The sequence below is a fragment of the Dasypus novemcinctus genome, chromosome 17, assembly GCF_030445035.2.
Source record: "Dasypus novemcinctus isolate mDasNov1 chromosome 17, mDasNov1.1.hap2, whole genome shotgun sequence".
Lineage (NCBI taxonomy): Eukaryota > Metazoa > Chordata > Mammalia > Cingulata > Dasypodidae > Dasypus > Dasypus novemcinctus.
In genome coordinates this window covers 16,907,872-16,931,995 of record NC_080689.1, presented here as the reverse complement: position 1 = coordinate 16,931,995, position 24,124 = coordinate 16,907,872, and the positions used below count along the sequence as shown (strand labels likewise).

General features: G+C 49.6%; 1 protein-coding gene across 2 annotated transcripts in view; it reads right to left on the bottom strand.

The window, feature by feature from the left end:
• LBH (LBH regulator of WNT signaling pathway) overlaps nt 1-21,342 on the bottom strand; it is a 29,675-nt gene extending 8,333 nt beyond the window's left edge. Inside the window, exons 1-3 of one of the 2 annotated variants that reach the window (XM_071208755.1) lie at nt 21,216-21,342; nt 19,547-19,610; nt 13,353-13,455 (exon numbers count right to left, since the gene is read on the bottom strand). In XM_071208755.1, coding sequence (XP_071064856.1) covers nt 13,353-13,430 — 78 coding nt within the window. In that variant the 5' untranslated portion in view covers nt 13,431-13,455; nt 19,547-19,610; nt 21,216-21,342. Of the gene's footprint in view, nt 1-13,352; nt 13,456-15,926; nt 16,301-19,546; nt 19,611-21,215 lie in introns of those variants that run through there. The other variant, XM_004451973.5, reaches the window with a different exon arrangement.
• Nucleotides 21,343-24,124: the final 2,782 nt, after the last annotated feature.

Here is a 24,124-nt window from a genome sequence, read left to right as displayed (position 1 = left end):
GCTTTGGATCAAATACAGGTATGTGTGAATGTGCACTAGAAACTCTTGAGTTCTTCTTAGGTAAAGTTGGGGTCCCCAAGGAGCAGGAAGGATGATGGTCTGCAAAGTCAGTAGCTGGAGCTGGGGACAGGAGCACCTGGGAAGCACTGCTGGACATGAGCTCACAAATCCTGGGCCAAGTTCTTTGGAGAAATGGTTGCGACTCCATCACTTCCTTCCCAGTGCCTCTGTTTCCCCAAGGCGTGGGTCACAGCCGAGCAGAAGCTGCTGGGTGGTCCAGATGCTGGTCTCTAGGAAGCCCCTGCAGCTGGAGGTCTCCCCATCAAGTGTCCCCTCCTCCTCCCAGGACTTGCCACTCCAGCCCTCTCACCAAGTCAGAACCCTCCCCTTCCCCCAGCTTCCCAGAGTCCACATTTCTTCTTTTTCCTGGAGAATAACAATGGCTTGGCCTTGTGTGTTTATTCCTTCCTAGGAGGGGCTGGTTTTTAACAATGGGCAGATCTCTACCAGCATCCTGCTCCACCAAGAGCTGAATGAATGAGGATCAGCAACTCAAATGAAAAGTACACCCTGCTTTTTACCCCCTAACAATATGTGAAGGCAAAAAAGCATGCTCTTGGAAATACTTGCCTCCTGCTGTTATTATTATTTGCATTTTATTGACTTTTCAAAATGAAAAGTCATCCTTGAGGTGGGAGTCTCCCACCTTGCTCAAATCTCCTCTGGACTGGGAATATGGAATAGCTGTCTTTTCCTCTCCTACCCTTCTCTTGTGCCTCTAATCCAATAGGAGACTTGAGCAGGGATTTGGGGGCTTTATAACACCTGCTAGACCTCCTTCCTTTGGATCAAAGATGCTTAAGCCTTGAAACTTGAAAGAAAAGGAAATCCTTTGGATAAGCACCATCTTTCATAAACATCTCTCAAACACACACCCATCCTGCAAATCAAGAGTGCCAAATTCCAATTAATTAGCACTAAAGGCTACTGATAAATCTAGACCCAGTGAACTGATGAGGCTTTTGGAATGGTAGAGAATTTTTCTCAAAGTTCTCTAGGTCTGGGAGAAAAGACTGCAATTATCTGGCATACTTTAAATGCTGTCTCATCTCTTGAACCATTGTTGCTCTCCTGAAAGAAAACAGGCCTTCTGGTCGCCTCCAAGCTCGGGATCACAGAGCCCCTCCCTTGTTGCTACCCAAGTGTCTCGCAGAAAGCCTTGAATGACCCTGCTGCCGTTTCCAGCCATTCCCTAATTCTTCTTTTCGGAGACAAAATCCTTGACTGTTTGGCCTTCCCATCCTTATCTGGGGTTCCCTTCTCAACCCCTACTCCTTGTGGCTTCTAAACCCACCCTCTACTGAAGCTACTCCAAGTCCCTAAGGACTTCCTTGCAGCACTGTTCCACAGCCTTTGCTCAGCCTTTAGCCACCACTCCTCTCAGCAGCAAGTGACAGGGCAGGTCAGCCTGCTTTGGAAATCACATTCTCTTCTGATTTTCATGAGCCTGCTCAGGTTCACTTGTCCTGCCAAACCACATCTTCACTGTGCCCTCCCTGGACTCAGGTGTCATCTCTAGACTCATGGCTCAGAGAGCTGAGGCAGCTTCCTAGCTTCACCTGTCCCTCCTCAGTCAAGGACTCCCAAACCTACAGATGTACTTCCACTTTCCTACCCATCCGGGCAATGTCTCCACTTTGATCACATCTGTCACCTCCAACTCATCTTGTTCCAAAGTAAGGTCCCCAGCTAATTATCCACTTTTTTTCAGGTATAAGCTTCTCAACGGGAAGCCTTTCTTGAGAGTGGATCCTGTAAAAGAGGTCTGGAGATTTTAATTGATCACAACTGCAATATTGATCCTAAGAACAGAAGCAAGCAGGGTTACAGTGTACTCATGGAGGCCATCTATAGTAACAATGGAGGTGACGTCCTACTGTGCTCTGATCAGAACATGTTCTGTTCAGTCTAGAGTGGTGGATCTGAAAGATGAAATCCCAACACCCTTTTGGGGACAGGGGAGGGGAAGGGTCTATGGAGTCAAAATATTTTTGGGCAGGGGGGTGTCAAAGTAGTCTTATAATAAGATATTATTTGTTTCTTTCATTGTACTGTCACTTTCATTAAGGTATAAAAAGCAATGGTAAGTGAAACTGCTGGAATCCTAGCAAGAATTAAGGCAGTGGCAGCAAAGTGTACTAGTAGTTACTATATTCTTTACCACTGCACATACACAAAAAACAAAACATAACAAAAAAATCTCATGTCATTCATGCAGCAGAAAAATTTTTATTGAATCTTGACTCTCAAAAGACATGTTGTTTTAAAATTCTGTGTGATGAAATGGGATGTACACATAAAGCCATTCTGCTGAATGTTACATGGAAAAGTACTGGTACAATCTGAGTTACAAGCTGAACTAGCCACTTTTTCCATGGGATATCATTTTTACATGAAAGAACAACCAACCAACAAACTATGTTCATTCAGTCTTTGGTATCTAGAAGACATTTTCTCAAAAATGAACGAAGCAAGCCAGGCACTTTAAGGAAAATAAATGATAGGATTTGTTATTAATGATAAAAATTGAGTTTTCAAGCAAAAAATAGAGTTTTGGAAAACTTGTATCAGCCACCATGAACTTGACAGCTTCCTGCTACTTGAAGACTTTCTGATGAAATCAGTGAAGATATTCAAGAATATGCTTTAAAATATATATATCGTATAATGAAATGTGTCAACATTTGGAAGATGTTATTAACTCAGTGATCTGATTATTTTCCAAATGACCAATACATTACATTACAAAACCAAACACGGATACAAGATTCATTTAAAGTGTAAGAAAGACTAATGGACTTTAATGCAAAGAATTTAAAAAGTTAATTATAAGTTTCAGATTCTACTTTGCCACTATTAAGAAACTACCACTGGCTGAGTTTTAGTGATGTATCAAAGAAAAATATCTGAAAGGCCATTAAAATAGTTCTTATTCTTGTAATTTTTAAGAGTATAAAAGGGACTGGGACCAAAAAGTTTAAGAACTGCTGGCCTAAAGAACAAATACCCTTGGGAAGATGACCATGTAAACCAAGGTTGAAGGACAGGGTATATTTTTTAATGGAAGGGATTTTAGGGGAAACAAAAGAAAAGAGAGCAGATTTTTAAAAAAAACTCTAGTGGGCAGACCTAGGATCCGGATGGAGGATTTTCACCTCATTATATAATTTTCCAGCAAAAACAACATAATCAGCTCTCTCTCTCATTTGCAAGGCCTGAAGAGCTGATCTGAGTTACCCGAGATGGCAAAGATGTGGCAAAGCAGTTGTATAAGTCCTAGTCCATAATCCTGCTACACTGAGAGGTTCTGAGCTCCCTGTCACTGGCAATGTCCAAAGAACACCTAGGGACCCAATGTCATTCTACTGCAGAGCGCATTCCTATATCTGATATAAGACTGATTCAGGTGACAGGACCAACCTCCAAGGTGCCTTCCCACTCGGATGATGTAACACTATAGTTTTGCTTCCAAGGAGATCGTATGTCAGTAGTCTCTGAACTTTTTTGTTTGTATATTAAAAGCTATATATCATTTTGCATATTTTAAAATTAACATTTAAAACTTCTGAGCTTTCTAAATAGTAACTATAGCAGTTTGGTATGGTCATGAATTCCAAAAATAGATACTGGAATATGTTTCTAATCTGGTCTGTACCTGGATGTGATTAAGTTATGATTAGGGCTTTGATTGGGCCACGTCATTAGGGCATTGAGTCCCCACCCACCAAGGCATGGCAAAGGACAGAGTTGAGGGTTCTTAATTTTGGAGTTTTGATGTTGGAGTTTAATGCTGAAGTCTTAAGCTGGAGCCCTGGGAAGTAAGCACACAGAGGAAAGAGAAGCAAGCCCCGGGAAGAAGGGCACCTTAAACCCAGAGAGAAGCAAGACCCTGGAAAGGAGGAACCCAGGAAGCCTGAACCCTTGCAGCCATCAGCAGCCATCTTACTCCAACACAGGAAAACAGACTTTGGTGAGGGAAGTAACTTACACTTTATGGCCTGGTATCTGTAAACTCCTACCCCAAATAAATACACTTTATAAAAACCAATTTCTGGTATTTTGCATCAGCACCCCTTTGGCTGACTAATACAGTAACATTTTAAAATAAAACTTTACACCACTCTTTTAAATGTATTCAATGAATTATAAATACCATAGCAATTTGATATCAACCATCATCCTCTGGAAAACTCAACAACCTCTTAAACTAAATGTTATATGTTATGTCTTTCTCTACTTGAAACCCTATTTCCATTCCACTTCTTTCACAGAATTTTTTCCTAACGTAATACATTTTACACTTGAAAGTTTTTCATTATTAGCCTTTCATATTTCTTGGCAATGAAAATATGCAAATAAACTGACATTTAATTTTCATGCCCTGTGACCCTAAGGTTTTGTTGATTAAAACAATTCTGGATTGACTTATTGCAGCTATTATATAAGTGATCCATAAAACTTAAAATAATTATTAAGTACAGAGGTAAAATTTTATTTAATTGGTGTCTCTTAATGTGTTTCCTACTGTCATATCCCTTAGGAAGGTTCTGGGAACCCCAGGAGTGTATATATATATATATGCAGGATTAAGAATAAATTGAGGTAAAAACCTCTAATTTTAAGATGCCAAAGAAAACAAGTAAGGATTCTGATGCTTCTTCAGCTACCACACCAGAGGGCACAAAGGCCCAAAGAAACCTAGTGAAAATAACTTAGTATTAGCTGAGGATGCTTCCGTCTAAGACGACACAGGCATTTCTTAAAAACAAACACACAAATGAAACAACTTCCTTCATGATAACAGTGACCTCGCCTAAAGGACCAGGGCCGTGAAAGTCCACGTGGGCATAAGCCTGCATTTCTCAACTGCAGGATGTCAGGGGAACTTCACCAGTTCTGTTGGTCCACATACACATTACAGCACACCTTTTTCTCTTTAAATATTCACTTGTTCAGAACATATATTTGCTTTAAAATGAAATTCCATTGCTACACAAATGAAAAAAAAAAGATAGTATTCCTTGTCACAGGAAGTAGCCATCAAAATAAATACTTGAACAGTTTTATACTTTAATGAATGACTGTATAACACGTTCGTTAATGTAATCTAAATCAACTTGGTAAACCCCAGAAATACATGGACCATATCTGAATATTGGCCTGGACTGCCACTGGCTGCAAACCATCTGGAGCCTGGGGATTCAGAAGTGCTGGGTATGTGGCCCTTTGGCAGACTTCCATAATGCTTAGGAGTAATGCTTAGCATTTATTCTGAAAAATGCTATTCAGAAAAATGCTTAGACCCACGTCTAAGACTCCAGCCCATCCTTGATTCCAGGGAAGCACTATTTCCAAACTGGAAGTTCGTCATGAGCCAAACCTGGAATCCCAGGAAAACCAAGATGGCGCAGGGGAATAAGGTATGTCCCTGCGTCTGCCCAACCCTCTATGGTCTCCAGGCTGAGCCCCTTCCACTGGTCTTCCTCAAGGTCACATGGTGCTCTGATGCCGTTAATAGAATTAAGGAGACAAGTACAGCAATTGCCCACCTATGTACACTTGTAATCCTGGCAGCAGGACAATATGCCCACTATGGGACAAGAATGTGATCACTAACTATTTTGTGATGTTGGCTAAATGGTGCTAAAACTTCATCAATTATCATCTCTGCTCAAAATAAGTAATTAATAAACTAGAGGAAGACTTAGAACATCTCCTAAACACATTAAAAATAACCAAACACCTTTCTGACTATCCACAAAGCTTACCCATTATTCCAGCTCTACAGATTTGACCCAAAGAGCAGATAAACAAAATACACCCCTGGAATTCTATTTGCTTAAGATGTCAATGCTGGCAGCTGATATTTTAATAAACTCTTTCATTTTGTTTTCTGTTTTTAAGGTAACATATAATCAAGAGGCTTAATGATGCGGAACCTCATTGAATCAGTAATTCAACTTCCAGGAATTTATTCCAAGGAAATAATCAGTCCTGTGCAGAGATCTATATTTATAAAAAAATGCTGTTCAGAACAATGCTCTTTGTTAGCGCAAAATATGCCACAACCTAAATATCCAGCAATAAGAAATGATAGGTAACAAAATGAAGTATTATTTTACAAAGAAATCCAAATGACTAGAACATAGTCCCAATATTATATTCAGTGAAAAATGGATTCACTACAGCATACACAATATTCTCAATTTTATTATTAAAATATAAATACATAGGAAAATAGCAGAAGTAAACATATCAAAATATTTGGGTGATAGGAATATGGGCAGTTTTTATATTTTCCTTCAAACTTCACTGTATTTTACTAAATTTCTATAAGAAATAAACATTACCTTTATAACTATAATACACATACACTTATATCATTGACTTAGAAATCCTACTCCTAAGACTCTATTCTAAGGAAATAGTATAAATTATGGATAAAGACTTACATGTAAAATTATAACATTATTTATAAGAAAACCTAAAAAATTCCAACAATTGGAGAATGGTCAAATAAATCATGTTTTACCTTTATGATATTATATTGGACAGTTAAAAAATGATGGCTTCAAAGAATTTTTAAGTTAAGTTGTAATGAGATGGTGCTAAATGACTTACATATCATTAGGTAAAAACGCACAACTCAACATAAGTATGTGTGAAGTTAGCCACAAAAATTTACGTGTATTGGAAAAGACAAAATATGCTAAAATGTTAACAGTTATGAGTTATACAGGAAGAGACTACGGTGACTGGAAAACAAAAAAGTTTAAAGAGAAAATAACATTTTTTAACAGGCAGGTATTACTTTTATAATTTGAAAAATAAATACAAAATGACAAAACACAGACTTTATCCATAAAAATATGGAATGACTATAAAGGGGAGGGGAAGGGAAAGAAAACTTGCCTATAATCATAACACTCTAATAGAAAACAACCACCATTACCATTTCACAGTCATCCTTTTCAGTTGTGTGTGTGCGCACACGAGGGTATGAGCGTGGGAGTTGACAGGCACCATTTCTGTCCAGAAGGGTCAGTGGCTGACCTCAATGCTACCAACATATCCTGAGGTAATGGCCACCTGCTGAATGAGAGCTAATGTACAGGACAATGTCTGGAGGAAACGCTTAGGAACTTAAGAAAGCCGAGGCTTTCACATCCAGGCTGGACAAGTGCCTTTGGCTCTCCAAAACAGAGGCAGAAGGTGAATTCAAGCTATACCAGGGATTCCATGTGGAACCACCCTGAACCAAGTTAGGAGAAGGTCAGACTTAGAAACTAACCAACTCGAGACCAAAGCCTGCAGATGCCTTCCTTGCTCAGGCAAATTCTACTTTACACGAGAGCTCCAGAACCTTTCTTCTCTTCAGCGCCAATAAAATCCCTGCCTGAGAAGCAAGCAGTTGATGCTGCTTCAGCTACATTCTTCGGTATCTGTTCTTGTCAGTTTACCTGAAATGAGCTTCTCACAGAACAAGGCAATCAAGTCCCACAGGAGAGGACCACATGAGTACCCCAGTCCCCTTCAGGTCAAAATGTGAGCTGGACCAAAGTTTGGAGAAACTTCAGGAGATTTTAATTTTTCTCAATATGACTCTGAGCAACAAGGGACCCTCCCTCAGCTGAGGAAGGCAGCAGCAGAGCCAGGATTCAAGTTACTGATACAGAGTCCCTCCTGAGGCAGGCTTGGGGGATAGGGGAAGGCAGATGGCGAGGGAGAGGAAAGGCGCTCCAGCGGCTAAGGCCCCGTCGGCTTCAGTGCCCTCTTCAGAGCCTCCGAGGGTCACTTCAGGACGTTCGCTAGACACCCAGGAATAGCTCTTGGCTACAGTCACAAGATTTGCCACCCAAACGCATCCCTCTCCCTGCTGGTACAATCCTCCTCTCTGCCCAATTTGGGAGACTGGGTCGACTTAGAGAAAACGCTAGAAACCCGAAGTCAGGGGGTCGCCGAGGTGGAGGGATGATTCTCAGCACAGGAAGGGGAGAAAGAGTCATTCCGTGCTCCTCAGGCTCTCGGAAGACAGGGCCCAGCATTGTGGAGACAGAGGAGGAAATCTGAGGCACAGACCCCGGCACAAGGAGTGACGAACACGCAGCACTTTGAGGGGCGTCGGGCCTAACACAGACCCTTTGAGAGAAGGCCGGGCTCTGTGGTCCCAGTGTGCAGGGCGCTGGCTGGGAAAGTGAGGAAAGCTTGTTCTCTCCCTGGCTGGGCTACAGACCCACTGTTGTGACCGAGGGGTGTGTGTGTCGGCGGGAGGTCTCCATGGGAATAATGCCAGCCCTCTGCAAGCCCCAACGCAGGGCCCTTACAAAACAGCGGACACACTGACTGTGCCGAGGCTTTGAGCCTGGGAAGGCTGCGGCCACATCCCATGTCTGAGCCAGGCTGGCTTTAACTCAAACAGAGGCAGGACTGCAGGAACAGTCACGGCGCACCCCACAGCAGTGGGTTCCTAGTTCCTTGGAAATCTGTGGACCTAGCGGCCTGTTTTACATCACATTCTTATGATTTTATATCACATTCTTACGGTTTTTTACCAAGGAGGGAGTGGGGTGGAGGGGGTTGGGATGGGGGGAAGAAAACTCACTGCAATCCCAGGAACAGGCCGTGTCCACTGCTGGACGTCTCCTGCCAAGTGTTTTGGAATTTCAGCTTTATGTCTCTCCAGGGACCACGGAGGCTTTTTAAGTCTGATGTTGGGAAACATGATTTCCTGGTGACCACGGGACTTCGTGCGGCCACTCAGCGGGGGCTCCCAAACTCCCGAGAGCACGTGGGCGCTACAGCTGGGGGTAACCAGCGGGACAAGAGAAGGAGGAGGCGTTGCTGAGCCGTGAGACAACTGTAGTTGAAAAGTTATGGCCAGAACGGCCCTATGGACAAGGACTTGTGGGAAACAGAGGCAGGGACACTGAACCAGAAACTTCTCTGAGGCCTGTCCAGGGAGGAAGTTTAATCTATCACTTATTAGTAGCATTTGCTTTTTACCCAAGAGGAAACAGTCAAAACCAGGGTCAGGAGGCTTTCATAAAGAAAGGCTCAGCGGAGAAGAGAAACTATGATCTGGGGCTCGGGCCTGACAGTAAGTGACTAAGCCGAGCAGAGGACGTGAGTTTCTGACAAGAGTGGAGAGTGGGGAGAGAAAGGAGAGCCCGAGAGTCCTGTCCAGTGAGAGGCAGGTTCTCAGCCAGGACTGGTCCTCTGACCATGCCTTAGTGCAAGAGCTGGAATGAGGCCCTGCAGCTGCAAGAAGGAAGTGGCAAGGAAAGGTCACTCCCCGCCGTCCCTCCTTCCATCCTGAGAAATGAGGGGCGATTTGCAGGGAGCTCTCCATTCTGGAGATCAATGGGCGAGGACAGGAACTGCAGGGTGTGGAGAAACAGTTTCTGTTGTGTAGAGACTCCTGCCCCAGCTTCTCCGAGAAGGAGAGCGGGTGCTGGACTGCCTTGTAGGTGGACACCAAATGGCAAGGAATACAGGATCCAGCACATCAGCAGAAGGAATATGGGGCCACCAGCAAGAGTCACATGTGCAGATCAGAGAGGACCTGAGAGGGCCTAGGAAGGGCACAGCTCTCAGCTCCAGGCCGGGGGCTTTAGAAGGGATGGTTTAAAATAAAAACCAAGGAGCTATGTCTATAATAGACCTAAGCAAGGACAATTAAAAAACTGCAGAAGCCTCAGCACACTGTGCTGGGGAAAGTCAGGAAGCCAGGCCAGGAGCCCAGCGTCCCCTGGGTTGTGGTGGCACACGTGCCTCCTGCCCTATCCAGAGCCCAGGTCAGAGGTGCTTTCCACAACGCCACATTCTTAGAGACCCGGGAGCCAAGGAGGTCCCCAAGGCAGTCAATCACCTAGGGAAAAGAGGGTGCTGGGCGGCGGGCATTCCCGTCCCCCTGGCCAGAGAGCCCGCAGCCCCCAGACGCGGCATGCTAAGGGAGCCGCCAGCATCCTGGCGGAGACCCTCCCTTCATCCCAGCAGCCACAGCCGCCCGAAAGGCACACAGCCTTTCTAGTAACCGTTTAGTCACCCACCCCGCAGGGTGTAGTCGTTCATGCCAAGCCAGCGTAGATGTGGATTTCACTCACTCGATTTACTTTCTAAATAAACGTTAAGACCAAACAAGGCACCAGGCTGTTGATTTTTATCACTGTCACAAAACGGCACTAACTTCCTATGGACCATCGCTAGGGCTTACCTGAAACTTGCAGGAGATAAAAAAAAACATCATCTGAAAGGCTTTAGAGGCACAAGCCTGAGAAGGGTCCTTTAGAGACGCTAAAGCCAAAGCGAGAATGTGGCCAGTTTTAGAATCAGGAGACTCAAATTTATGCAAACCGCCACCATTCACTTAGCACCTGCTCTTGTGAAGGCTCCGGGCTAGTGGGTACCTTGGGTGAGGACAGGATGGTGGCTGATAGGAACAGAGATGCAGTACATCACCCCTGTCCTCACAGGGCTGGGTAGTGAAAAGGAAAACGTCTGCACAGACCAAGGGCTTGTGTCCTCAAAGCCCAGTGCAATATCATTTGAAAATACAAAATGATACAGGTGGTAAAAGAACAAAGAAATGACATCTGGTACAAAGAAATGAAGAAAGGTTCGTTTTCGGTAGGTCAGGAAGGCAGGGGTGACTGCCAAAGCCCAAAGTGTCTATTTATTTTATGACCTTGTTTCAAGGTCATATCCCAAGCCTGTGATTCGATTTCATCTGCCAAGTCAGGAATGATGTCTCCTTCCGACTTTCAGTTCCTTGGAAAAGCAGGTCTTGGTAAAGCCACGTACTATTATTATCCTCAGGAGGAATGCCAAGAACAGCTATGAGATCGCCCGCCCCCGGCTCTGAGCCCAAGCGTGCGTGGTGGGCAGGCTTCGGCCAAGTGCCAGTCCCTGCCAATCCCAACAGTGCTGGTGGGAATTTGTTTAATTGGACAGCACCAGCTTTGCGTGGGCCCAGAGCCTATCAGGCACACAGCAATCTTCAGACTAGCTCACTGCGGAGCCCTGCACCTGGCATAAACAGGAGATGGCCAAGGGGTATGAGGATTAGATTAAAGATGGAGCTGCCCTCTCAAAGTCCCAATTTTCTTTCAGTCTGACCTTTCTCATCCAAGCCTTCTTGAACTGCATCCATCAGATTTCACTGCTGCTGCCCCCGTCACCATCCCAGACTGCGTGATATTATAGCGGTTACATACATGCTGGTTTCCCACACTAGCCCTCTTTGCAGGACCCAGCACAGCACCTGGCACACAGCAAGTGCCCAGTAAATGCTGCTTGGCTAACTCTTACCACCTCTTCTTTCTCTTCATCAGGCAACCAGGAAACCTTTCAGAAATCATCATATGACAAGAGTCCTTGGAGTTTCCAGGTAAGAGATTTTGGAACTAAGCCTTAGCCCCATCCCAGGTAGCAAGGTCAGATTTCCTAAGGGGCTGTGAGAACTGAGCCCTCAGTCCCAAGGGATGATTTGAGGGTCCTTTCTCAGGCAGCACTGGGATATCTCAATTTTGTTTTTCTCCTGCCATTCTAGGTTCAAGTCAGTTCTCCTCACCTGGTATTGCAGTCCTTTCCTCCATCCTCACCTGCCCTAACCCCCAGATGCAGAAAAATGGCTGGAACGATTCCAGGATTTGAGAAAACTTCCCTGGGGGGGTCTGGGTCCTTTACCTGGTGCATGTTTAAAGGAAGAATATAAAAAGCACAAAGACAGACCGATGACTGTATTTGGAAAGGTTCTGTGATGGAAAAATAAAACCCAGAAGTGAAAGAAAACCTCACCTGTAACCACAAAGAGATTCAGTCTGACTCAGTGGCTTGGAAACTGGTATCCAAAAACACCCCGGCCAGCGGGCCAGGAAACTTGTGCACCTCCCACTAGGCTGTGGGGCCCTCAACTGCCTTCCTCAGACCTACTGGGGGGCAGAGAGTATAAAACCAGCCCAGGAACCAGTATTCCCCCCTTACCCCAGGCCTCCTTTGCCTAACTGAATGCTTATTTCCAGCCAGCAGAAGGGGCCTGGCTTGATAGACACAACACAAAGGGGCCTTCGGGAACCTCCCAAGTAGGTCTGAAGGGATTCTGCTTTCACTGCCAACTTATGTTACCCAACCTTAGCGTTCATCTCAGCTTTCTTTGGCCACCCTCCCCCAGCTGCACCTCAATCCCCACCAACTCCAGCTTTCTATTTGTTTCTTCCTCTACAAGATAAATGCCCCTGGGACTGCTCTAAGGAATGACCAGCCAGTGAAAGGTAAGAACCAACTTTAGCCCCAAGGGACAGACACATGACACATCAGAAGAACAAGGGCTTGGAGTCAAAGAGACGCAAGTCACTGACTCAGCCTGAGCCCGTTTCCTCCCCTGTGAAATGGGGCTCTCAGCGGTAATGAGTGACTGAGACAAGGCTTGCAAAGAGCTCAGCACAAGTGGCACTCAATTAATGTCTGCCGAGCGGCCCTGTCATGTTACCGTTAGTCTCCACCGGGCCAGCCGCCCTGCACAATTTCTCTAGCCCCAAGGTCTTCCCCTGAAACAAACACCACCCTCCCCAAAATTTAGTAATAAGCTAGGAACCCTCTTAGCCAATCCCAAAACATTTCGCTGTACCAGAGGTAATGTAAGGTGTTCCAGAGCTTGCCAGGGGCAGAGGAAAAGCAGCCCAGAAGGCAGAAAGAGCACTGGGACACGAGTCCCAAGATGCTACTGTGTCTGTGGGGAGCTCTCAGGGGTCATGATGCAGTTTTGGATCCACCAGAGAGGAAAATCTCTTTGCTAGACTCAGCAGTAGGATACTACAACTACTGTATCCAGCAATCGTACGACAGCTGCCCTTGGGGGGCACTTCTCAACTCTGAATCAGATGGTCAACTGTTAACGTGAGGAGGAAAGCAGCATTTGACACGGCTCTCTCCCCACTAGAACCCCCTCCCCAGAAGCCACCCCTCACAGCGGTTTGTCTCCTGCCCAAGGCCCAGCTGGGAAGGGAAGAGGTGGTCGGAGCTGTCTGCACAGGTCCTTTGGGAGCAGGAGAGCTCATAGTGACCAGGACGGCCAGTGGCTGAGGTCTGTGGAACACTCTGTGTCTTAAACTCACCATTCCCTCACGTGGAATCTTCACCACAACCCTCTGAGGTAAACGCCATGGTCGACCCCACTGTACAGACGAGGAAACTGAGGCTTCCTGGCATTAGGGGACTTTCCCGAGGTCACTCAGCTCTTACGAGTGGCACTCAGACTCAAAGCCAAGTCTGCCCCCAACCCCGACTTCACTCACCTGGTAGGAAAGGCCGTCCTTCCGGGGGCTGAGCCCCATCTCTTCCATGGACGGCGTGTTCATCATCACCTCAGTCATCTCGGCCGAGCTCAGATAATCAGGGCTGCCAAGAAACCCGAGCAAAAGTCAACACACACGCACAGGCACATTCCCCCCCTCAGCGCGTCCGCTGTCGTTAGAGGACGGTCTGGAGACAGGATGAGAGGGGTTCAAAACAGAACTCACAGAAAAACAAGCTCGCGCCCTGATGAAGCACCTCAGAGCCCCTGGCATCAGGGCCTCAACCTCCTCCGACAAAGCCCATCGTCTGGAAACCTCTCTGGCAAAAGCCACCCTCCCCCCCACCTCCCATCACTAGTCCCCACTGGCACAGAGGGACTCTGGATTTTCTTTTAAACGACAGAACTAGAAAAAACAAACAGTAAGTAGCTGAGCCCATCTATCTATATTAAAACTAATTCAACCAGGTCGCCCTTCACCCCTCCAAGTAAGATTAAAAATGACCCTCCCATGAATTTTGTTCCAAGGGGATCTGAGTATTATTACTATTATTACATAATAACAATAACAGATCGACCTCAGGGAAACCAAGTCCAATCACGCTGTCTGCTTTGCAAAATGTCCTACTTAAAGCCCCAAGGGGTCAGCTTCTCTGCAAGCTTCACATCTGTCATCCAACCCCCTTCTCCAGCTCCAGCCACAGCAGCTGCAAGCTCACAGCTTGAAAAACATCCCCTGGATTAAAAGCCTTAAGGATGCCTGGACTCTGATTGCAAAGGAAATTTCCAGAGGGGCCAAGCTGGCCCACCAAAGGCTGACATGTGAAACTGCTTTGTACTCTATAAGCAGGATACAAATGTTCCATTATCCTCCCACGTCCTTACACAAGCTATGGGCACACACAGAGTCCCCTACGCATAATGGCAAACAGTACATGCCAAAGTCCACGCACCCTCTACGCAACACCCAATATTTTCACCATCATACCTTTCTTTACACTTGAGAAGAAAAAAAAAAAGGTGGGGCAGGCTTGGAGAGAATATATACACATAAGGAAATGAGGTTAACAAAAACCTCCTCATTTTAAGGTTACTATATAGAGTAGAAATAGCACTGGTTTTGGAAGCAGAAGGAAGGGGACTGCCTAAGCTCTGCTACCTGTTAGACATGTGATCTTTAGCAAGTCATACAACCTCTCTGAGCCACAGGTGCCCTGCTTGTCACTGTGATGCTAACAATCCATACCTCATGGTTATGCATAAGCGTTAATGTCTGGAAAATAGCTTGGCTAGCTATGAAGTGCTGATCAACTATAAAATCATCCTAAACCTTGGTGTCTCAGGGGATAATGACCACGTCTGTAGCCTTCAGAGCCTCGAGGATGGGAAGAAAGGGGCGCACACAAGGAGAAGGGACACGGCGTCAGGGGTGGGGGAAATCCTAATTTATTGGGAGACTTCAGTTCCCACTCTAGCTAGCCAGGGCCGGCCTGGATGGGGGCGTGGGGCGTGACCGGAGGATGCTGGGCTGCGGGGCAAGTTTAGGGTCAGGAGCTAGACCTCCCAAGGAAGTTTCCTCCCGGGTCACCGAGAGGCCACCGCCAACCCCAAAGAAATGCACGCTCTCCTTGCTTGGGGCTGTGGCAGGAGCCCGAAAAGTTGAGGCGAGAAGAGAACTTTCTGGCTTCCGGGCTGAGCAGCACCGCGCCGAGGCTCGAGCTGGCTTCGTCCTCGCCCCGCGCCTGGTCCCCTCCGGCAGGGGCTGGGTTGTTGGCTCCGCACCTGAGGGCGCGGGCCGGGGCCAGCAGCGCTCTCCCGGGGCCGCTCCCCCACTTCCCCGCGCGGGCAGGAAGGAGCTGCGGGCGCGCACGTCCCGCCAGCCCAGGGGCTCGCTCCGCATCCAGCTCGCCGCCCGCCGCGCAGCCCTCGCAGCCGCGCAGCTCTCGCAGCCCCGCGGCCCCGCCGGGTGCCCAGGGCCGTCGCCCCCAGCTCGCCGGGGCGGCCCCTCCCCAGCTCCGACCCCACCGGGAGCGTCGGTTCTGAGAGATCTGGAGAGAAGAGAGCCCGAGAGGGCGCAGCGCATGGTCCCTGCCCGCCGCTGAAGGTGCGAGGCGCCCTGCCCGCACCTCCCGGGCTCTGGTCCCCGCCTCCGCACCAGCGCAGCCCGCGGCCACCGGCCTCGACGCCGCGCCTCGCAGGCGAACAAAAAGGAAAGGGGAGGGGCCCGGGGAGCGCAGGGACCCCCGCGCCGGGCAGGGCGCGCCTCCCGCCACGCTCCGCAGTGGGGGGCCTGTAGGGAGCTACAGGCGTGACCTTGCCCCCATCCGCGCCCGGGCACACTCGCCCCCCGACCTCAGGGGTGAGGGCTCCCATTCACTTCCTTTGTCTCTCCGCACCACCTTCCCCGCCCCCTCCTCTGCAACCTTGACTCGGACTCCCGCACCGGCCCGGGGGCTGCTGAGCGCCGCGCTCCCGCGCCTGCCGGCCGCCTTCGCGCCCCGCGCCCGCACGGTGGGGGCCGGGCCGGGTCGCCACGGGCGGGAGCCGGACCCCGGCGAGGGCGCAGGGTACTCACCAGTGGATGGGGAAATACACAGACATGAAGTCCTAGGGGAGGCTGCCCCACGCCCGAGTGATTTACAAACGGTCACGGCGCCCCGAGCCAGGAGGAGCCGGACGCAGCGGGCGGCCGAGGCGGGCACTGGGCGGCCGCGGGTCCGCCTTTCCGAGACAGCCCGCCGCCGGCTGCGAAGGACGGTGCGCACCCAGCTCGCGCTCCGCACCCAGCTCCCGGCCTCACAAAGGGCCCAGGAAGCCGTATTTATCGCGGCGGGGGCGGGGCTGGCCTCCGCGTGGCCCCGCCTCCCTCGCCCACCCCGGGAATAACGTCACCAAAATCATGAATGGCTTCGGCGCTGGCGGCCCGTGCGGGCGGCGGCTCGGGGGCGCGCTCGGCTCCCCGCGGGGCTGGGCTTTGCGGCGGCCGGCCCCCCCCCCCCCGCCACTCTCACACACGCAGACACGCGCGTGCCCCCACGCGCGCACACCCACGCGCACGCACCGGAGCTCGAGCTCCAGGTCAGCGCGGCTTCCCGCTCCCCAGGCTCCCTGCGCGTGGTCCCCGGGACCCCCGCGCCGAGGAGGTGGGCGTGAGGAGGGGGCGGCGCCCATTCTCGGACCCTGGTCGCCTGGCGTCAGTGCCCTCCCGCGCGCCGCGCTCCCTGTCCCCGGTCCATGGCTCGAGAGACCCCTCTTCGGGGCTCATCCCCCAAACTAGGCCTTTCCCTGGAATTCTCGCCGGAGTCACCTCGATCGCGGCTCCCGAGGCATGTCCCTTCTACCCCAGCCGGCGGCGCCCAAGCGAGAGCCCGGCTCCGAGAGGCGAGGAGGTGGGAGGACACGCGGAGCCGGGGCCCCGGGCGCGGGCGCCGGCGGGGTCGGGTTGGCTTGCGAGGGGCTGGTGGGCAATCTTGAGGTCCCGGGAGGGCTTTACTTATGGGAGAAGCAAGGTGGTGTCGTCCTAGGGTTTTTTCATTGCGTGCCTGACACACCTAGGGCCGGCGGTAGGGGAGCAGAGCGTGCGGGTGGGCAGCTCGCCAGCTCACCCCACCAGCTTTGGCCCCCACATCTGCTGGAAGAAGTCAGCCCAGGGCGGAAGAAACAAAGAGCTGGCAATTCGGCCGAGCCCCACCCCCACCCCCACCCACCTGCCCGGGAACTGCAGCTCCGGGGGTCGCTCCGGGTGGTCAGCCTGTGCAGCCCGAGCTGCTGGGCTAGCCTGACTCGGCACCCAGCGCTGCCCCTCCGTGGCCGGAGCGCGTCTCTTCAGGTCCCGGCTTCAATCATTCCTGGGTGTGTAGCACCCCCCCCCCAGCCCCACCCCGATCTGTAGGGGTGGTGTGGGGGGAGGCGGGCCGGGAGGAAAGCTACCAAATCCAAGCAAAATTAATCTGCTGTGAAGTCCGTTGGTTCTTTGAAAGAAAGGCCGTGATGTATTGAATCCGTGTATTCGTGCTTAAAAATGGAAAGACATAAATTTATCTCTGCTAAAAGGGTGATGGGATTGATGGTGCAGGTTTAACAGCCCCTGCCATGGGACAGGGCGAGGGGGCCCATAAAAGTCATAATTTTGACCAAACCAACCTAAATAAAACTAATCGGTGAAAGCTGATGTGGATAATTACACTAAAAACAACTCTGCTGTTTGTAACCATTCATAGATACATCCTGTGTAAAGTCAATGTGCTTCCTATGAAAGTACAGCTTCGAGACAAGTGTCCTCCAACCAGATGGCAGTCCTAAGCTGCTCCCCTAGAGGAATTCTGGAGCTCTACCTGATACCCCCACCAGATAAATCAGAAGTGGATTCATGCAGCAAAGCACCCCTCCATTCTGGTGCTGTGGGGCGGGTGTCCTGGCAGGGGGCCCAGCTCCTCCAGCAGGGACTGTAGGTGCCTTCTGCAGAGGCTGTGCAGGCTCCTCAAGTCGCTGGCTGTCATCCATGTGGCCAAAGAAGCCCGTGCTTGGAGAACAGGTGTCTGGGCTGGGACTTCATGGGACACTTAGAAGGGAATGTCTGAGCGAGGCGGAGTGGAGCAGGACCTTCTGCCCTTTCTCCCGGACGGTCACATCCCTGGGTGGGCAAGAACTTCCTCGCCACGTTTGCATAACTGCCACACTACATATTTGTGAGCCTTGCCAGGTGAATCTTTCAAAACTCTCAGAAAGCTCAAGTGCCCTCCCCCCTCACACCATACCTTAACTATCCAGGTGCCCTCTTTTGGGATGGAGGGTGGGAAGTAAGGCTTCCACCGGCAGGAATCTGCCTCTGGAAAAGTTCCCTAGATTGGGGAACACTGAAGTAATTATCTGATGCCTGCTCTTTGGGAAGCTTTTTATTAATGGCGATTTAAACTAAACTTCACCTCCGTCAGTAAACTGGAGTGGAAAGTAAGCCTTGGATTGTGAACCCCAAGCTATACCTTCTGTCTTCCTTCTGGGACCACAATGACACGTTCGTTTATTTGAAAAATATGGGAGAGACATGGTGCTAGACTTTGCTCAACTATAGCAAGTAAATTATTTGCGTGCCATTTCTCAACTCTATGTAGTGCCTTGTGGTTTTTCCAAAGCCATTTTTATCATCTCGGCCTTCAGAAGAATATGATGAAGATTATCATGGCACGGCTTACAGCTCCCAATTTACAGATATGCAAATGGTGACTGAAATAAATAAGGGAACTTGCCAAAGATCACACAGCTCGTCAGTGGTTGGGTTGGGCCTGGAACGCAAGCGTGGAGGGCCACACTCATCTTTCCACTCTGATGCTTTGCTCAGCGTCTCTGTGTTTCCTTCATATCTCTAGAGACATGGGGTTTTGGAACAAGCAGACTATTTCCTCCCAATACCCTATGAGAGAGGTTTCTATCCCTGCTGTCTTTGAATAAATGAAGAAAAAGAAACACAAGCAAATGAAGTCACTTAGAGCCCTAGAACCTGAGAGCGGCAAGGAACCTTTTACATCACCTAGTCCAGTCTCCTCGTTTTACAGGTGAGAAGACACTTAAAAGATTAAGTGGCATGTCCGAGGTTGCCAGGCTATTAAGTGATGTAGATGGAATCTGAATGCAGCCCTTCAGACCCCTGGTCAAATGTTCTTTCCACCGCAATGCTACGCCTTGGGTCCCATTTGCCAAGGTGTCAGCGGTAAAGGTCAAACACCAGTTCTGGACTCTCTAAACCGCCGCAGTCCATCACCAGTTTTCCCTGAGCAGGTGTTATATACAGACAGTGAACGAAACACCCAGCCAGAGCCTCCTGTACAGCTCCCCTCTCCCACCTTTGTCCCTAGGAATTCAGGGGCTGCATTGCAATTCTTCTTCCATAAAAATGCAGATTTTGAATGGTGTAACCAGAATTGCCTTGCTTTCTAACATAAGTCCAGTTTCCCAGCTCCTTTTCTACCCCACCTAAAAAAAAACATTTTTTTAAAGGTAATGACTTTAAGATCCTATTAGGGTGAACACCATAGTAAGCATGTCACAGTACTCAGGACACATGCCTGGTCATCGAGTAAGAAAAGATCTCCATCTAAATTCATTTAGCAACTTACTCCCACATTTCCCCTTCCTTTTCACTTGCAAAAAAAAAACAAAACCAAAAACAAAACAAAACAGTACTGCATTTAAACTTGCCTTGCTGTGGTAAGGCTGGTACTTTGGTTAGCTGTAACAGACTTCAATGAAGTAGCAGTTTGACCTTGAGAAGAGAAGACGGACAAGAGAAGGGGCAACATTTATTGCAGCGCACTCGTATCTTTTACCACATTTATTCTTTACAACAACCTTAAGACATGGGTACCATTGCCCCCATTTTACAGATGAAGAAATGGAGGCTCTGAGTGGCTAACTAACTTGGTTATAACCACATGGATCTCAAGCAGCTGATGCTGAGTCTGAAGCCTCTATTTTCCCCACGATACTACACTTACCCTGGCCTCCGTGGTCTTGTTTTAATGGCTAAACTCTAAACTAAACACAACACAAAAGTGTCCGTCGGTTCCAATAGCAAACACGAGGACTGCGGGGCAGAATAAGCAAATATCCCACCTTGGGAATCCGGAAACTTCTTAAAGTCAAAGGCTTGGGGCTAAAAAAAAAAAAATTTTTTTTTAAAGTGAGTGGGAGAAGGGAGTTTTCTAACCAGTTTTTTGGTGAAACTCATTTGAGTACATAAATCTGAAAGGCAAGAATGTGTGTGGGTTGATATGTGGATGAAATGAGCTAGTGTTATGAAAACACTCGGTAAACTGGAAAGCACTGAGCAGACACAGGGCTGCTTTTTAAGGTGTTTGGGGGGAAAGACGAGCATCAGCTTCAGTTCTTTACTCATTTCAACCACAGGCCGCCCCCTTTTCCTCCTTGAGCTCCTCGATTGGAGTTTCCCGCTTCACTAGGGCAGACATCGAGGCAAGGGGCGAAGCTCTGCCTGCTGGGTACGGTGGGGTCCCAACCCAAGCATCCCCCCTCACGCCGAGTGTCTCCTGTGCCTCCCAGAAGCGGCCAGCTTGGAATTGAGCTCAAGATGAACGGACAAGATGGGAGAGTGTGAGCTCGTCTTCCCACCCCGGCCACGGCAGAATTATCAGTAAACAGCATGCTGCAAACTGAACCCACCAGACAAAATCCTTTAGATTATAATTCAGTTTGCTGTGAATCCTCAGGCAAATCGCTCCGCCTCTCTGTGTTCCAGGCTTCTGAGCAGTCAAAGAGGTCTCTTTTTACCTCTTCGGGCTAAAGTAGTTGTTTCTGTAAATGCTCGAGAGAAAGGTGCTTTGCCTCCTTATCATCAGGGCTCTTGAGGTCCAACGCAAGGCCTGTGGATGTTCTCGCCCTGTGTCCTCCTCCCTCTTTCCATCCAGAACCCTCTCAACCTCCAAAAGAAGCTCGTGAACTCTCGCCTTCCTAAATATCAAACCAATTCAGCACTGGCTCTTTATTTTTATCAAGGGGTCCTTGAACCAAAGCGATTTTTTTTTCTGAGAAAGAAAATTCTATGGAACCTTTAGGATCCAGGCCCTAAAAGAAAACACTGAAACTGCAACGAGTTCAAGGCTCTCATATCCAACTAAGGACATACATTCCTGTCCTAGCCCTGCATCTAGCGTGCTTGCTCTCTTTCCACGTATACACAGGAATGCACTCTGGCAGCCAGAAAAGAGAGGTGGCTGTCACCAGGACACATACAGAGTTCAGGGCTTCAGCAGGCTGGCATCCTTCCTGCACTAGACAAGGAGCACCAGCCACGGAGCAAGCCACACTCCCTTCATATCCACACCCCCACCCCACCTTGCCCAGCACTCACCAGCACACCTTCCTCCAGCTCACCACAGTTCTGGACCCGAGAGACTCCCTGGCAACTGCGGGGTTACAAAAACAAAACAAAACAAACCAACAAAAACAAACACACGAAAAGCCACTTACAATAGTTTCTTGCGAAGAAAAGCACTTTCAGTTTTCTTTTCAAGTATACAGGATGCCAGCCAGCTTCCTCCAGGGGCAGCTGCGTCCCTGCTGGTTTCACACTCACCGCCCCTCCTCGGCCTTGCACACCGTGAGCCCTGCACCAGAGAGCAGCTCCTTCTGCACACCTCTGCCAGCTCCGTAACCCGAGCCAACGCCAGCCCGCTGGAGCCCCGGGTGTACTTCACACCCACACGGTGCCCATCCTGGGGATCAGATGGCTGGGGCCCTAGTATACTGTGCTGCCCTTCCAAGAACAATTCTACCGACAGGCAGTAAGCACCTACTACGTGCCCGGCACTTGGAGTCATTCTAAAGAACTTCCGCCCTCCTCCATTTCCCTCAAAACCATCCCGAATGAGCGTACTCTAGGTAAAAATGGTGCGCCTGCCAGGAAAAGGCCTGCACTGACTGCACTGCATAGCAAATAACTGTGAAGCCAAGTAAGAAGAGCGTGCCTGCTATGCAAATGCATTTTCCAGAAAGTCCCCTAGGCTTCCCCCTTCCTGCCATTTGCTCCCCCCACCCCCACCCCGAGTTCCTCTTATAAAGAAAGTAGGGGCTGCCTCTGGTGCTTGGCACGGCCTTGGTCCCGGGGCCGCCAGGTCAGCTTCTGCTAACCCCAGGCAGTGCCAGCTGCGGTAGAGACCCAAGACCAAGGGAGCCATGGGATTGATTTGGTCTTGGGGAGAGCACCGGGGAGTTGGGTGCTGCCTGCCAGACTATACACCATGTGGGGGCAAGGATTGTGTCTGTTGGTTTACTGCCTGGCACAGAGTAAGTACTCAGGACATATTTGTCAAGTGAATGAATGAATGAATGCTATCACAAAAAGCTAAAGGGAAAGGATGGCCACTGAGTTGCCCTCCAAGACTGGGCAGAAGCCTGAAATCGGCAGTGCTGCCAATTGGAAGCCAAGGTCCGGAGGGCACAAAGTCCAGGGCTGTGCTGGGAGCTAGGAGTGCGCAGAGGAAGTGTCCCAAGCCTGGCAGAGGTCCCTCAAGCCGGCCTCCGGTGACTCCAAGTCTGCATGTGAAATGAAAGAATTGTTTGCAAAGGGGCTTGTGCTCCGCAGAAGGGACAGCTGTGCACAGAATTTCCAACAGGAAAAAGTTGGTTGCTTCTAAGAGCCCAATCAATCCAGTTTCCCTCACCTCGAGCATTATTTGAGCGAATATCAGCATTTCTCTTCCAGTTAGGTGGGATCTAAACAGAGGTGCTAAGTAGGTCAAATTTAGTCTGTGTGAAACACGTCTTCTGAGACTTCCCCTTTCCATCCCTCCTTTCACACCTCTCCTACCCCTGCCTCAAGCGCCCACTGAGCTCAGAAAGCCCAGGGCCCTCTTCGCTGCCTCGCAAACCCCAAAGCCACTTTTCTTTTTCCGTTGCAATTTCCATCCTTCAGCCCCTTAATCCCAGGCAGCTGTCAGGCAGGAGAACTTGACCTAATAAATGCACACGTACTGTGAGAAGGCCGAGCTTACAGTCCCTCAAAGGGCTCGTCTCATGGTGCCAACTCGGGCAGGGACGTGGTTCAGAGGGCAGGTTCCTCCTCTTTCGGAGGCTTGATGACACTGATGGGAGAATGCCTGACGGCAGGTGAACCACTCAGAAGGGCCGGATGGCTGAAACCAGGTATGCACCAGGAATAAATGACTTTCCTTCTGGGTCACAGCCATCCAGGGGGTTCCAATTGGAATCCTTGAGCCTAGTTCCAGTCTGACCCCAAGTTAGTGAAGCGAGCACGACTGTCAACGGGAGGAACAAAGAAAGGTCTGGGCAGGTCCCTGGCATCCTCCTGTCTTACTAGAAGGGACAGACCTTCAGACAGAAGGGGTTCCTGCCAGTGGGCGCCTGCCCAGGTCAGGACGGGCCGAGCCACCCAGCTGTGCACCGGCAGACTGCCCTGACCTCACTGCAGGTGTCGTGTGTGCACCTGCGACAGACGGTGGCAAGTCAGGACGGCGTGGCAAGGCCAGGTGCCTTTGAACAAGCTTCATGAGGCCCCCGGGGGCAGAGGAGGATTATGTGGGGGTTTCAAAGACACCAGGTAGGTGGAACCACACATATCGAGCTCTGGCAGAGCCCGGGACGCCGCTGCGTGCCAGCTCCAAGGACGGCTGGGCAGCCCAAGGCCGCTGCTCTCACCCGGGAAGCCTGTGCTGCCCGCGGGGACCCCTGCTCAGGTACATCCCGAGGAGGGCCCCCCGTGTACGCCTCGCCTCACCCTCTCCAGCTGCCCTCCGCGGGAACGCCTGGTTTTTTGTTCTTCCTCGTCCAAGCATCTTCTTAGGAAGATAAAACCAGAAAGACGGCGGCCGATTAAGCTGAGGCTGTTTTCTAACCTCCTTCTTTAATCTTTCAAAGAGGTGGCTTTTTTACTTTGTGTTTTTGGGGACCATTTTCTTCTTTCACCTGTGTTTGAGCCTCTGGGGGCCGTTTCCTCCTCCTAGCCACCTGCTCTTTCTCACTGGGTGGGTGGCTGGAGCGTGGACCCCCGTTTCCAGTTCTGCCCTAGACAGGCTCCCTTCACGCGCGGGCCAGGGCTCCTGGCGCCTTAGTCCCTGCATCTCCAGGGCCCCGATTTTCCACAACGTTTATTTAATTCTCTACTTAAAAAAGAAGAAGGAAACTATAACAGCTGAGTTACACACCAGATAAGACACTGTCCGTCATTCTTAAGAGAATAAATGGGTCTCTTCATCGTCTAGCCTCAGTTTACTCATCTGTAAAATGTGCCTGATTTTCCTG